The sequence below is a fragment of the Oryctolagus cuniculus genome, chromosome 9 (genome assembly GCF_964237555.1).
Source record: "Oryctolagus cuniculus chromosome 9, mOryCun1.1, whole genome shotgun sequence".
NCBI lineage: Eukaryota > Metazoa > Chordata > Mammalia > Lagomorpha > Leporidae > Oryctolagus > Oryctolagus cuniculus.
In genome coordinates, this window is record NC_091440.1 from 62971822 (window position 1) to 62988099 (window position 16278).

Here is a 16278-nt window from a genome sequence, read left to right on the forward strand (position 1 = left end):
TTTCACCCAGGAATTCCTCCATGGGTGATAAGGTCCCGCTGATACTTGATATATCCTTCCTAGCAAGAATCTTCCAGGCTGAGATTGGGTTTTGCATCCTCATGGCCTCCAGTACCTAGCATAGTACTGCGTGCATAGTGTGTTCTCCATAAATGTTGAATGAACGACATGGTTTTCCAGCTTCACATACCCTGAAGGCAAAGCCTTGGATACTGGGAAAGTCGTTGCCACCACACTGGGCTGGCTAGATTTTAACTTGGGCTGTTTTTCCCGGTTCAAAGAAAACAAAGAAAGACTGACCCATGGTACAAAAAAGGGACCAAAAGGGGCTGGCCGAGAGAGCTGGGCAGGGACCCCCGAGGGGCTAGGCTGGGTGCCTGGATGTCAGAAGGGGAAACTCTGCTTCATTTTGACCCCGGGTGGGTGGGGGTTGGGGAGGGGGCGGCCCATCGTCTCAAAATGTGACTATCAGCATTCATTCGAAAGTTTTGCTCCCTCTTTGGGACCAGAGGACCAGGAAAAGAATTTTTAGGAGAAATGCATGTTTCTAGAATCTTGTCCCTTGTCTAAAGCAGCCCTTCCCCAGACACGGGTCATCACATACGGGGGCAGCCAGACTGCTCGCCCTGCCAGCACCGCGTCTTCCTTCTTCAACCTGGGTATATGTGCAGTGGTCTTGGAAAGGGAAAGTCCGCAGTGTTACACTCCATGCTACGTTTCCACTCCTTTGAGCTCAGACTTCTGCCGGCTGCTTCCCTCTCTGCCCATGGTATCACAGCTGTGACATATAACTGAAATAATGTGAAGATTCAAATGGATTTATTTGAGTGCTGCCGTGTGCTCTGTAGTGGGGGTCCCTGAAAATGATTTCTGTATGTCACTCAATTTACCGTCTTCTTAGGAGACATTTGTTGTGATATTGGAGTGTGTGTGTGTGTGTGTGTGTGTGTTTTGGTTAGGTTGAAAGCTTAGATATTTCCAATTTTTACTTGAAAGGAAGCTTGAAAACTTGGAGAAGGAGTAGAAAATCTGGTGCTCAGAATGGACCTCTGACAGCCAAGTTATGGAATGGATATGCATCAGAATTCCAAGATACGCAGGAAGCCTTGTTTTCCTTAGAAAGCGGCTTTTAGCATGTCACTGGCTTTCCAAATCCTTGTATAATTCCGTGGGATGAGAGAATGTAACACAGCTGTAATTTCTCTGATGACCAGCAAAGGGAGCTGTCTGGTCTTTTATTTGTAAAAATAAATACATTCGTGGGAAGCCAACAATAAGAATGGAGGAGTAGAGCACTCTTAATTTGTATTCATTTAAAGACACTATTTGTTTAATAGACACTTAAAAGTAAACAATGAAAAGAGAAACAATGTAAGATATTAGGGTCCTTCAAAAAGTTCATGGGAAAATGGATTTAACAGATTATTTTGGTGCAAAAACTTAAGAGGTCCATGCACAGAGTATACATTATTTCTGACCCACTTAAAAGTTTGGAGAAGCAACTAGCATTAAAACATTATCAACCTGTAATTCTTGTGCTACTTAAATACTAGATAATAGGACAATGTATAGCTGAGAGATTTGTTGTCATATGTTATTATCAGTTGGACTGAGAATCAGTATCATCTTCCTAAAGATCCTATTTTTCTTCCTTAAAAGGGAATGCTCTTTAGCATAACTGCTTTTTTTTCAATCTGCAGCAGTGCAATAAACTAGTCACACATTAACTTCTCTAAAACACAGGATTGTAAAGGGGTGGGGTGTGCGGAGAAACATTTTAAACTGATTTGATCACATCTGATTAATTGATTCTGTCAGCCTAAATAAAAAGCAAAAGAATTCTACCTCTGAAGACTGGTACATTTAGGCTGTGAGATGTACCATGAATTCCAAAGTCAACTTCTCATGCTGGGAGCCGATTGCCCCAAATTCTTTCAAGGAAGAAGGCAGAAACCGTTAGCTGAAGTTCTGTAATTGAGTTTAGTGATTGTGAGCATGCATAAGGCTACAGATGAGTTACCCCATAATTAGGTCCCAGATCACTTAGTCCATTAGAGTTTCAAATGATGAAAAACACCTTGACCTGCAGCTAGAGACAAAGTGCCACCTCAATGCAGCCTGTAGCTCTGGAACAAGCAGCAGTCTCAAGGCATCCTGTTTGGATACATTGCCTTGTTCCAGATACTACTCAGACCAGCTGAATTCTGACTGGAGAGGCCAGGAACCATTGAAAAGGGCAGAAATCAGGGAAATGATGTTGTAGTTCATTCTAAGGAAAAGCAGGTTTGCCTTTAGAATCACAAGTGCTGGCATGTGGGCTGCATGCAAGTGGATATGCTAAAAAAAAAATGGCTCTTATCATTTTGAAGTTAGTGATTTCCTAGCAGAGGAAAGCACCAGGAAAAATGAACATATGAGCATGAAAAAAATTTTCCCAACAAAATTGCTAGGAGTTAAGTAATCCTGCTCTAAACCTCAGGTTAAGAATCTCTGACTATTATAGGGGCAGGTGTTGTGAGACAGGTGAAGTGGCTGGGGATACCCACATCCTATGTCAGGCAACGGATGAAAGCCCAACTACTTGGGTTCCTGCTCCTGATGTGGGATACCTAAATGGAGTTCCTGGCTGTTGGAGACATTTGGGGAGTGAACCGGTGTATGGAAGAGCTCCATCTCTCCCTCTGTCTTTGTCACTCTGCCTTTCAAATGCAATAAATAAATCTTTTAAAAACTCAATTACGGATCCCTCTTGCACACTGACATTTTATAGCTAAAGGGAAATGAAGGGTTAGCTTTACTAGTCTTCACACTTCTGTTTTTAATCAAATAAGTTATTTGATTATCATCACCAAGAAGATGCATAAGCAGATCAGTAAGCCAAACAAGTATGTATTGAATACTTACTTCATAATCAGTTCTGTTCTTCACACTGTGTTTGTTACCAATAAAATGTAAAATATATGTATCTACTTTTAAGGAGCCTGCAAACTAGCTATCCTTTTTCTGGGGAACAACAAGAAAAAACAAACAAAAAGCATAATTTATCACTTGCCCAGGTGCAACAGACTTCCACTAGAATTGCCACTACAACTTAATGAAACCCTTTGTTAAATAAACACACCATTTGGGTAATAATTGATTATTACTGGTCAACGTGTTTTTATGTATTTCATTTTCCTGTTCCCTAATAGTAATCCTTTAGGGTACCACATGGTATATAATGTAAAATCTGATCTATTTGTCAGATTTTTAGGTTGGGGATATCAAGAAAATTACAAAGGAAAATGGACCATGTAGTCACCGGCAGTTATGGATTACCTATTCTTGGGGATCCAGACAGAGTGGAACAGATTTGAATGCAATAGAGTTTACATTCAATCCATCAATGAATTTGTATGGTTACTCATGAATTTATGAATTTCTATACCTGCAAAGACCCAGCATATCTGTATTCTTGGATAATTTTAATGTAACATTTTACTTTTACTCCACTTAAAATGTCTTACTTTCTGCCTTGTCAATTTTTTTCGACTTATAAACACAGAAGTACTTTTGGTTACTATAACTTTAGAAAAATACAACTCCTAGGACAGACATTTGACCTAGTGGTTAAGACACAGGTTAAAATAAATATTTTTTAAAATGATAAAGAGTTGACATGTGGTACAGCAGGTATAGCCACTGCCTGCACCTGCAATGCTGGCATCTCATCTGGGCACCAGTTAGAGTCCCAGATACTCCACTTCCAATCCTGCTCCCTAGTAATGGCCTGGGAAAAGTAATGGAAGATGGCCTCTGCCACCACATGGGACCCCGGATAAAGCTCCCTGGCCCAGCCCTGGCCATTGCAGCCATCTGAAAAGTAAACCAGCAAATGGAAGATCTTTCTCTGTCTCTCTGTAACTATGACCTTCAAATATAAATGCATCTTTAATTTTTTTAAGACATAGGTTCAGACACCTGTGTCCTTTTTTTTTTTAAGACTTTATTTATTTATTTGAAAGATAGAGTTACAGAGAGAGGTAGAGACAGAGAGAAATCTTCCATCCTCTGGTTCACTCCCCAGATGACTGCAACATCTGGAGCTGCGCTGATCTGAAGCCAGGAGCCAGGAGCTTCTTCCAGGTCTCCCACGTGGGTGCAGGAGCCCAAGCACTTGGGCCATCTTCCACTGCTTTCCTAGGCCATGGCAGAAAACCGGATCGGAAGAGGAGTAGCCAGGACTAGAACCGGCGGCCATATGAGATGCTGGCACTTTAGGCCAGGGCTTTAACCTGTTGTGCCACAGCACCAGCCCCCAACCTGTGTCTTATAATATAAAGCCAGTTCCCTAATTAGAGTTGTTGAAGCCCAACCCCCATGCACTGAAGGCTTGGTACAACAAGCTCCTATATGAGCCCCAGAGGCTGTATGTGGGGAGACAAGGACATCAGTACCATCTTCTGACTTTTCCAGAGGTGATTTTACAGCAGCATGAAACTAGCCAGCCCAAAGCCCTAAGTCGTGAGATCTGAGTTCAGGTCCCAGCCCAGCCAATGCCCCTGGGCACTGCACTGCAGAGCTTCAGTTGCCTCATGTGTGGAATATGGACAATAACACCTAACTCATTGGCTTGTTAAGAAAATCATATGAAGTGACATGAGGAGGGGTCCCTTACAGAGCAGGAGCTCGGTAAACCTTGGTGCATCTTGGATCTAAATTCAGAGTATGTGGCAGAAAAACTAGCACACGATCATGAACGAGAACCTGCTGCGGAAATCCCGGCATCCATTGTGAGATCTTCACATTGAACCAGATCAGTGATTCCTGGGAGTCTCTTCCAAGGATATTTTAAGCAAACCACAGGCCACCAAAAGTTGGCAGAAAGTGACACATGCAGGAAATGGTGGATTTCATAATTCTGGAGGTGCTGAAATTCTGTAAACTTTGCTGCTATTGCAAAGCCTAAGCTTTTGGATTCAGTTATTTTTAATTAGGTTTTTTTTCACCTGTCATACAGATTCTGATTCCTCAATGGTGCTTACCTGTAAAAGTTCCCTTCTTTGAAACATAACTAGTTCACTGTCCTCTGACTCCCACTATCTCAGCTGTAAAAGTAGTACCTGTGCTCGCTGGATAAAGATACCGGGGAGAACAAAAATGCATGGGCATGGTGACAGTTCTGGTTCTATGCCTGTTCAGACGTTTTCTTTGCATATGTGTGTTCTCTTTAAATGTCCTCAAGTCAGAGATTCGCAACTTGAATACTTGCATTTTTGCAAAAATGGATAAACACTTTCATAAAAATGTTAAATGTCATTTTTTCCCTGTATACTCCTTTCCAAGGTGGACTTTTCGCTCAGCAAGTCCTTTAAAACAGGATTTTCACTGGTCACCCTTAAAACCTTCTCTTTTTATTTCCCCACTTTCAATGAATACTTTCAATGGCCTTTTAAAAACTTACTTTCACCTTGCACTAACGTGTTTCTGGAGTCACAAGCCCTGCTCCTTGGCCTCTGGCCATTTTGCGGGTGCTTTGCATTGCTTAACCTCCACCTCCAAAATGAGGTCCAACTCTAACCTTGGACTTGGTACCACATTCCCCAAAGGAACAGAAAAGATTCTTGATTTCAATAAGTAACCAGAGCTCTCACAGGGGTGACCATCTGTGGGTTCTGCAGAAGGTTGGCCCAGAGGTGCTGAATTATTTGAAGTCATGTTTGTGTCAGTTGCTACAGGCAAAATTGTGAAGGTTGTTCTATTGCTTTTAAGACTCTATAAACAGGGGGCCAGCATTGTGGTGCAGCAGTTTAAGCCACCACCCGTGATGGCAGCATCTCATGTGAGTACCATTTTGAATGCCTGTTACCTGCACTTCTGATCCTGCTCCCTGCTAATGCACCTGGGAATGCAGCAGAAGATGGCCCAAGTGCTTACCCACCTGCAGCCACATGGGAGGCCCAGGTGGAGTTCCATGCTCCTGGCTTCAGTTTGGCCAATCCTGGCCATGGGGGGCCATTTGGGCAGTGAATAAGTCAAGGAAGAGCACTCTATGTCTCTCCCTCTCCCACCTATAACTGCCTTTCAAATAAATATTTTTTAAAGAAAATCTGTAAACAATCTGTAACAATTAATGCAAATGATGGCTAAAATTCCAATACAAATCCTATTTTTGCAGTCCAGTGTGCTCACTATTTTATCCGGGACATTATCATTATTAATAAAGAGTACAACAGTGTTTGGAAGTTTTCCAATTTGCTAATTGTATAAAAGGCTACAGTTTCCCAAGGTAAAGTCACCTCAACCCAACACTTCCACTCTACAAATCTGAGACCAGATCTCTGGTGCCTCTCCTAAAATGAAAGCTAAAGAATGGATGGGTGGAAGGGAGGGAAGGAAGGATGGAAAAAAAGCAAAGAGAAGGGGTTATCTATAGAAATTCTCTGTAGAATATGCAACCTACAATGTAAATTATAAAGTTTAAGTAAATAAGTTATCACCTTGTATTGTAACTCATATAAGAAAATAATGAGATAATAAAATGTAACCCAGGAGACAAGCTGTATCTTTGAAATTGTATATGCTGCATAACAATATGAATAGAAGAGCTTTGGTGAATTCTAAATTGCCAAAGAAGAATTCCAAGGATTGATAGTATAGCCCTAGCATTAATCAAAGGAGAGAACCATCATATTTCACAAATTTCAAGGGGCCCATGTTGTGGCACATTGGGTTAAGCCATTGCCTGCAACACCAGCATCCCATGTGAACAGTAGTTCTTGTCTGAACTGCTTCACTTCTGATCCAGCTGCCTTATACTGTCCCTGGGAAAGCAGTGGAAGATGGCCCAAGTGCTTGGGCCCTGCTACCCATGTGGGAGATCAGGATGGAGGTTCAGGCTCCCAGCTTCTGGCTATCCCAGCCTTGGTTGTTGTGGCCATCTCGGGAATGAATCAGAAGATGGAAAATGTCTCCCTCTCTCTCTTTCCCTCCACCCCTCCTTCTTAACTCTGCCTTTTAACTAAATTGACTAAGCTTCAAAACAAAAGAATTTCAGAAACTGGAAAGGTGGCCTCATGTCCAGGAGCACTTATCTTGATTCTTTCCTGTGCTAGATGCTGCAAGCTTCTTTGCATAAAGCCACCTGTGACTGAGAAATGGCCTTGGGCAGGAAGTCTTTATTGAGAGATGCCAAGTTTATAGTATTGAATCTGAAAGGTGAGATGAGGGACGAACCAGAACATGTAGAACTGCATGACAAGATGAGGCCACTGGCCTGGAACCCGGTTCACAAGAGTTGAGTAGCCACCGAAAGCCTGTCGTGGGGATGCATGCCATTCACTCCCATTGCATTTGACTCCATGATCAAAAGTCAGCTTTTAAATTAATATAACAAAATCATATTTGGCCACAACAACAAAAAATGAAGATAATTACCTAAACATTGTAAATTTGAGCCACTGCAGTGGCAGTTCTACTCAAGTAGACTATGCTTTATAGACTTTAACTTAATCTTCACAAATCAGAGTCACCATAGTAAACATTAGTATTTCATGGTGAGATGGAAAAGTACAAGCATGCTGAGATTTACCCTAATTTCGAGTTGGATTCGTATCATGAGTCTACCACTCTCTGTGCATACTTGGGGAGGTTTCTTAATCTCAGTCAGCCTCAGCTTCCTCATTTGGAAACAGGGATCATTTGAAGCCTAGGTGTGAGGACTTCTTGTGAAGACAAAATGAGACAATGCTAAGCATTTCTTTCTTCTCTGATGTTGACGTATGCCTGAGGAATACTAGAGGGGTGTGCAGTTTATCCTCTCCTCCACCTGAGGCGCCGTGAAGGTACTTGTCTGCTTGTTCTGTGTTTCAAGATGCCACTGCCATTTATCTGTTAATATGTCTTCCTTTTAAAATTATGTATTTACTTGGAAGGCAGAGAGACAGAGACAGACAGATCTTCGATCCTCTGGTTCACTCCCCAAATGCCAGCAACATCGGGTCTGGGCCAGGCTGAAGCCAGGAACCTAGAACTCAATCTGGGTCTCCCACGTGGGTGGCAAGGACCCAAGCACTTGAGCCATCACCGTTGCCTGCCAGTGTGCAGGGAAGCAGGAAGCTGGGTCAGAAGCAGAGGCAGGACTCAAACTTGGGCACTGCAGCCTGGACCGTGGGCATCCCAAGTGCCTTCCGCATTGCTACAACAAATGCCTGCTCTCGTCTTCTTTCTGTCAGAGTGACTGATTGTAGTTTCTTACTGATTGTAGTTTCTTTGCTCAAAAGAAAACTCCCCTGCATAAACTTGGGAACATCTGGTTTTAATTATAAATTGTTTCTTTTCACTTACTTCCTATGTGTAAGCTGCATTCTAAATAAAGTATTGTTGCAATTTAGATTTCAGACATACTGCTATCTGAAAAAGAACAGCCTGGCAGAAAAGGTACACATGTGCCCTTCCTCTTTCTCCTGCTCAGCTCCACACCCCTGTTTTCACACCACATACTCACCCCTTGTAAATAAGGTTCCTGTGATTCCAACTCATATGAATTCATTCCTCGGAGCTAGCCCTCTCTTCTGCTTTGTGAAACTGCAGAACTGTGCACCAGACCATGAAGTCTTCTCAAGAAGCAGCTGCATCTCGTGTGACCCGGATGGAAGTGTTCAATGACTTTCACATCATGAAAATGCAAGTGGGGAGCAGGTGTTCAGCCTCGAGGTTGACACCTGCACACCCCAGCCAAGTGCCTAGGTTTAATCCTTGGTTTTGGCTCGGAACTCCAAATTCCTGCTAATGCAGACCCTAGGGGGTAGTGGTGATGGCTCAAATAATTCCCACCCCGTGGGAAACCTGGATTGTCCTGGCTCAGCCTCAGCCATTTCAGGCATTTGGGGAGTGAACCACCAGATGGGAGTTCCCTGTTAGTCTGTCTCACAAATGGTTTGAAGCAATTGAATCCAAGGTCTTTCCTACATTTAAGACTTTCTAAGAGTCAGTTTCACATGCAAAGATTCAATCTGTGTATTTGTATTTCTGAATTTATGGCATAAGAGATTAAATATAGGTAAGAGTTTCCCAATGATAAAATAATGGTATCTAAAGTAAGTTAATAAGAAAGGTAGTAGGATTGTCCTCTCTGAAACTCCTTAGCAGTGCATCTTTTTAAACAAGTATTTGTGCACAGTACTTCCTGAGCCCAGGTGTTGCTATCTATCCAGCCTCTTTCCAGTTAGGTGATGCTCTGATGCTACAGAATGGAAACTCCAGACCGTGAGGTCATTCTGATACGTGTAGCAATGTTTATCCTGTGCCAGTTATGGTGGGAAAATCAGAAGGAGAAAATATGGGAGTTGGCCCTTACCATTTGCTTTAGTGAGACAATACATTTAAATTTTCAGAATGCAGACGATAACCCAGGAGAGGAGAAATGAGTTTCTATTCTTACAGTGGTAAAATATCTTGTTAATGTTAAAGATCTTGTTCATATTGTGGAGAAAGAGAGAGAAAGGGAGGGAGGGGGAGAGAGAGAAAGAGAGAGAGAGAGAGAGAGGGAGAGAGAGAGAGAGAGAGAGAATGGAAGAAGAGAAGATAGACAGTAAAACTGGAAAATACTAGGCCAAAGATTGTTCTAGTATTGCTTTTTACCCTAAATTTGACAGTCGTTCAGTAATCTATTCTCGCACTGGAAGACTATTAGATTTCAAAGAAATCATAAAAGTTTTGCTAACAACCATGCTTAATTGTTTGAATGTTGTGTTTTATTTAACAAGCTTTGTCATTAAAACAGTTAATTAGAATCCTGTTAAGTTCTTCAAATCGAAATGTCATCTCTGACTTTATCTTACTTTTTTCTATGGTTATTTTTAGTCTCTTTTCAAATTTCATTTACACATAATTTCCTATAGCTAAGTGTAAATAAAATAACCGACTTGAACTCTATGGTGAATGTGGCATCATAGCTCTCTTTTGAGCACGCATCCCACCAATTCAGTGAGGGAAATGTGTACCATACACAGACAGCACAACCCACCATTAACCCCTCACACTGACATTCCTTAGGGATGCAGTTTTTGCCTGAAAGCATTGTTTCACACAATCCTTCTCATGACTGCCTCACTCTGGAAACCAATGGAACTGACTTGTAAATTCTAAAACTGGAATAAAAAGAGGTGTGTGAGGGACTATGCTTCATTAATCAAACCTTGCTTTGAATTTGTTAACTTATTTTCCAGAGTTATTTCTTTCCCCAGCCAATTATGATAGTGCTTTATTTTAGGCTGTTGATTTATTGATGTGGAGTGCAGAGAGAAAATGCACCGATCTCAGAAATCCAGGGTTTAAGCCATGAGTCTCCCACTTCCTATCTTATTCTAAAGAAATGATTTTGCCAACTATTGTGAATTAGGGGATTTTTTATCTTTCACTTAGAGATGATAGTGAGGCTCAGCTCATATAGTTATGAGAATTAAATTAAATTGTTACTATAAAAATTTGTAAAATCTAAGGCACTATATAAATGTTAATATATTTAAGGACTGTCACTATAGCATTACTATTTCAAGTATTAATATTTCAAAGACAAATAATGCTATTATAGCCAACCATCAGTTGGAATACTTGACATAGAGTACTGAGAAGGATAAAGAGCCCCGTTGCAAATGGAGTTGCAGTTCATCTCCTGCCTCCATCAGTGGAAGCCCTCTCTAGGAACCAATATGGTATAAAACACGTAATACAGTGTTCAGCGGGTTTAGTATTATCTACCCCATAATTCACTTACTCCCTTCTTTCTACAAAGTTTCATTTCTTTGCAATCCTCTTGTGCTTTTCTTTTTGTTTTGCATCATGGAGGTTATCATTTTTGTCATGATTAGCTAATGTCATAAGGACTATAAAATATGCACATAGCATTTATCTGAGAAACACATAGGCTTTCAATAAACATGTTACTGAACATCTCATAATATTACCTACCTTGAGTGTTTTCTTATCTCTTTGTCAGGCATGTCTGCCTAGTTTAAAGTCATAGGGCAGGCACTCTGTCTAACTCTATTTGTAAATCAAGCAGAGAGAATTTTTGTTCAATAAGTGCCCAGAAGCAATGGCGTCCATGTGAGGTGAATAGGTGGGGATGATTATTTCTGTCTATAGCCAGGTGAAAATAAAACGGGTACTTTACAATGTTCAAAGCATTCTGGTATTGATTATCTTGTTAGTGCACCACACTGACACCATGAGAAAGCTAGATAAAGCAGGTTGACTGTTGGTCAAATGCTGACACAGCCAGAAGACACTCTAAACCTGCTGAGTCTCCTCCCAGAGCTCTTGTGAACGAATGCTGCAGAACCCCAATAGCAAGAACTGTCGTGGGCCTTGACGATGTCGGGAAGGCCATTATTTAACTTCTCACCTTCGGGGAGCAGCACTTCCCTCAGACCCACAACAAGTACTTAGTAGAGAGTTGCCAAGTTGATCAATATTCTTGTCATCTAGGCTGCTGCTCAACCCACAAAAACTGCTATACCAGGGGTCTCCAAAAAGTTGGTAGAGAGAGTGAACATTTAGCCTAGCAGTTAAGATGCCTGTGCCCCACATCAGACTGCCTGGGTTCAATTCCTGGGTGTGGCTCCTGACTCCGGCTTTCTGCAAATGCAGCCCCTGAGATGAAGCAGTGATGGATCAAGAACTTGGGTTCTTGCCATCCATGTGGGAGACTTGCACTGAATTGCCAGTCCTCCAACTTAGGCTTCGGCCCCAGCCTACCTCCTGCCACTGCAGGCATTTGAAGGGTGAACTAATGGATGGGAGATCTCCCTGTGTCTTCCTCTTGGACTTTCTCCCTCTCAAAGAAATTTAAAATTAAAGTTATAAGAAGGTAATGGAAAAGGTGCACGATAAAAACTATGCATGATTTCAACATTTTTTTTGCACCAAAATAACTCTTTTAATTTCATTTTCCAGGAATTCTTTGAAGTATCTTTGTTGTAGTATTAATTTTCTGTCTGATTTAGTGAAATTTATAATACCAATTTTCTTTTCCTAAATATTTATTTATTTATTTATTTGAAAGACAGAGTTACAGAGAGCCAGAGACAGACAGAGAGAAAGGTCTTCCCAAGAGCTTGGGCCATCTTCTACTGCTTTCCCAGGCCATAGCAGAGAGCTGGATCGGCGGAAGAGGAGCAGCCAGGACTCAAACCGGCGTCCATATGGGATGCCAGCACGGCAGGAGGGGGATTAACCTACTACACTACAGCATCGGCCCCATCACACAATCTTCCTTCCTTCCTTCCTTCCTTCCTTCCCTCCTTCCTTCCTTCCTTCCTTCCTTCCTTCCTTCCTTTCTTTCTTTCTTTCTTTCTTTCTTTCTTTCTTTCTTTCTTTCTTTCTTTCTTTCTTTCTTTCTTTCTTTCTTAGACAGAGTTACAGAGAGAGGTAGAGAGAGAGAGAGAGAGAGGTCTTCCTTCCGCTGGTCACTCCCTAGATGGCCACAACGACCAGAGCTGCGCCGATCTGAAGCCAGGAGCCAGGAGCTTCCTCCAGGTTCCCACACGGGTGCAGGAGCCCAAAGACTTGGGCCATCTTCTACTGCTATCCCAGGCCAAAGCAGAGAGCTGGATCGGTAGAGGAGCAGCCGGGACTAGAACAGGTGCCCATATGGGATGCAGGCGCTTCAGGCTAGGGCGTTAACCCACTGCGCCACAGTGCTGGCCCCAATCTTTCTTTAACACATATATTGTTATATTGCAGCTATCCTCATATATTTAGTTCAGTTTTTCATTTTCCAGGAAAACTAACAAAACATCAAACTATTACTCTTGGGGGGAAAGCTTATTCAAATGATGATGTTATGGTAATGTAGTTTAATAACATTTTGAATAATAATGGGGTATGCAAGCCTATTCATTAATGCAGCCAGTATCCACATGTGGTAGTTCAATTTTATTATCCCTTTTAAAAAAGTCATCTGAGCTTTTAAGTACTTCCCCAGCTTTTCACGTCAAGTCAAAATCTGAGAGACGTGATGAGAAAATGATAGACATGGATTCCAACTCCTTGCCATATGATCCTTAATTTTTATTTTTCTTTATCTTTAATTTTTGTATACTAATTAGCCACTTAGTAACTAATATCTCTGACTAGGGAAGATACAAATGTATATATATTTATATATGTATCTATATATATATATGCACATACATACAGGGGTCATCAATGGAAAATGTGTTATGAGAAAAACCATGTATGAATTTCAAAATTTTTGCACAAAAATAAGCTTTTCTTTTAATTCCATTTTCCATGAGCTTTAAAAAAATACCCTTATATCTAATATGTAATGCACAATACATACATACATGTGATATATGAGTCTATTACATACGTGTTGACACTGGCTAAATTAACAAACTTAAGTATCTAAATATTAGACAATTTTATTTAAAGTAAAATGAAAAATACTGATTAATTGTCATGCAAGGAGGGGTTGATTTCTATTAGCAGCAGTGAATCAATGGATGGCCACGACATAGTGCAATGTCCTGTCTTGGTGTTCTGTGATTCACTTGACTTAATACTGTGCTCAGTGTTATTTTTGTTACATGTAAATGCACTAATACATGTTCCTAATAAATGCTTCTGCTATTGCTCTTAAAGTCATCTTCAAAAATAATTATCCTGTTGTTGGAAATCCAGACTTTTGTGTATGAAGTCTTTTAGGGCATCAGCCATGTTCTTCACCCGTTTTAATCAAGGACTGAGCATCTGAATTTCAGGCACTGTGATAGGACTCACCAATCACTTCCTATAAGGAAAGTATTATTCTCATTTTTTATAGATGACACAGTTCTGCTTCAGAAAGGTTAGATAAGTTCCCAAGGTAAGAACACTAATAAATGCTGGAATCTGTCTGGAAATCCAGATCTGTCTTTCTCCGAGGCCTCTGCTCTTTTCAGTATGTCATGTAGCCTCAGATTCTAAAACCATCAGGGTTTGCATGGATGTATGCACTTGTGTACACACACACACACACACACACACATACACACACACACAGTCTTTCCTTTTTCAAAATAGTCTTGACACCCAAAAAAAACACAATTGCATTGGGAAGACATGAGGACCAGTGGTGGAATCCTGGCATTTTGGTATATAGCAGCCTTGATTTTAACCTTCACAAAGTCCTAATTAGCTTTGAGTCAACCTTGGTGATCAGCCTTGTTCTGAGTAAAGTAAATGTGATTTGCGAAGGAGACAGTTTCCTATTTTCTACACCTGTAAAGAGTTGTGTCATTAGGTATAAAAACTAACAGCAGATTTAATAAGCTATTTATTTCTATAATAAGAGAAACCTTTATTATTCACTAGGAATAGACGGCATTTGGGGATACTGTAATTGATGGCAGAAATAACAACTGAAACTCTGAATACATTAGAACTACAGCATGTTGCAGACCAATTAAAATTGACAACCAAGTGAAGCAAATACACATGAATAAATATAGAAAAGTCAAGTCGTTGTTACGGTGATTTTTTCCCCTTTGTCTTTACTACTTGGTTTTTCTCTTCCTTCTGGATATTTCAGCTCATTTGGTTAATCTTTTGCTGCTTGGCTTCTGAATTCTAATCACATTGAATGCTGACAGAGAATCAAATTTTAATTCATACTAGACCACGTTGGCACTTTGATGTATTTAGTGCCCTGATGTTGGGAAACTATCACTAACTAGAAATACTAGCTTTGCTAGACAATATATAATTTTCATAATCGTAGACCAAGATGGGAAAAATAGATACTGGGCTAAACATTTCAGCCATGTGTTCACCTCTCCGTGTTAAATTAGTATTGGCAGCTGAGTGGCAGATTGCAGGGTACGGCTGCCTTCATCTTCAGCAGTAACTGATGCTTGCAGCTTTGCCTCCCTGGGCCTCTGCAGCCCCCGAAGCTTTAAAATACAGGCTGGATGCTAATGATGAGAAAACACGGTAAATCAACATCACTCAGTTTGGGGAAGAGCTAAGACTAAAGATTTCTCAAATAGAGATGGTGGGATTTGTTTTTCTGAAGTTTTTGAAGAATACTTTGTGTGAGGCTCGCCTGACTGAAGGAGACTACATCCGAAGGAACAGAGTAAATCACAGCTATTAGTCACTGAGTGTCTACTGTATACTAGAATGTACTAGAAGCTGTACATTGCCTTATTTCATTTTCATAATAACCCTATCGAGTAGGCATTATCACAATTACACACATGGTAAAATTGGTGCTCATAAAAGGTAATCACTGTCCCCAGGGTCACCTGATGAGAGGTAGGGCTGATATGCCACAGTCCATATTTGTGCCCCTTTTTATTTCTGCAATCTACCTATATTTGTTATTCTAAAAACATATATATATATATATATATACAACCCTGGATTCATTAAAGCATCCAGTGTCAACATGTGGTAGCGTCTTTTTCACATCAAAAGGCACAATAAAGTATTTGTTTACAAATGTACTATAGTGTTTGAATAAATAGCATTAATTTCATTGAGAGACAAGTGCAGTTCTGGCCTGAAACTGATTTTGAACTTCTTTTTTGATGAGATGGCATCTATAATGTGTTCAGGGTTGGTGGAGGAGAAGGAAAAACAGAGTCCAAGGAACACTGAAAAAAAAGGATCAAGTTAAAGGGTTTCTATCAGTCCAGGTTTTACTCTTCACTTACTTTTCCATTTAATAAATTATGACAAAGCCACCCAGTATAGACCCAGAAATGGACAAAATGATTTGGCTCCTTGTAAGTAACATTTTTTTTTTAAATGGAGGTTGGATTTATAGGATTCAAAAAAACATAGGTTTGGGGTGAGGGGAGTAGTTTTCCCTGAATTAATTTGTAAAACACAGCAAACAGTGCCATCTACTGGCCTTTGCAGGGTTTTCGGATGATCCCAGCTGTATTATCAATATTGAATACATAAAGAAGAAAAGACTTTTGTTGCCTGTCATGGAGATTTCAAGCCATTTAAAAATAATTGAGTAGCTGTATTTGTTTCCTCATGAATACATTCTAAGCCATTTTACTATTGAAATTAAAAGCAATATTCAATAAAAACAAAATAATTGCTTTTAAAGAAATCTGTCTTGGTATTTTTAAAGCCTTTGTAGAAAGTTAGTTCAATTACCTCCATCTAAGCATCTCCGAGTAAAAATCGAGAGAATCCTCCACAGACTTGTGTAATAATCCATTCCTCTGCTCAGCTGACGGCTCTGCTTTCCAAACTCAGGGTGACCTGTGCCAGTGGCTACCATATTTCCCTCTT

At 40.6% G+C, this 16278-nt stretch overlaps 2 protein-coding genes across 2 annotated transcripts in view; one reads left to right on the top strand and one right to left on the bottom strand.

Annotated features, from left to right (window-relative positions):
* Positions 1-16278, top strand: part of LOC138843792 (E3 ubiquitin-protein ligase synoviolin-like) — a 32641-nt gene that overhangs the window by 1889 nt on the left and 14474 nt on the right. The window lies entirely within an intron of this gene.
* The window catches only part of CCDC122 (coiled-coil domain containing 122), an 88631-nt gene continuing 86705 nt past the window's right edge, over positions 14353-16278 (bottom strand). The window contains exon 6 of the mRNA XM_070048768.1: positions 14353-15623. Coding sequence (XP_069904869.1) covers positions 15463-15623 — 161 coding nt within the window. The 3' untranslated portion in view covers positions 14353-15462. The remainder of the gene's footprint in view (positions 15624-16278) is intronic.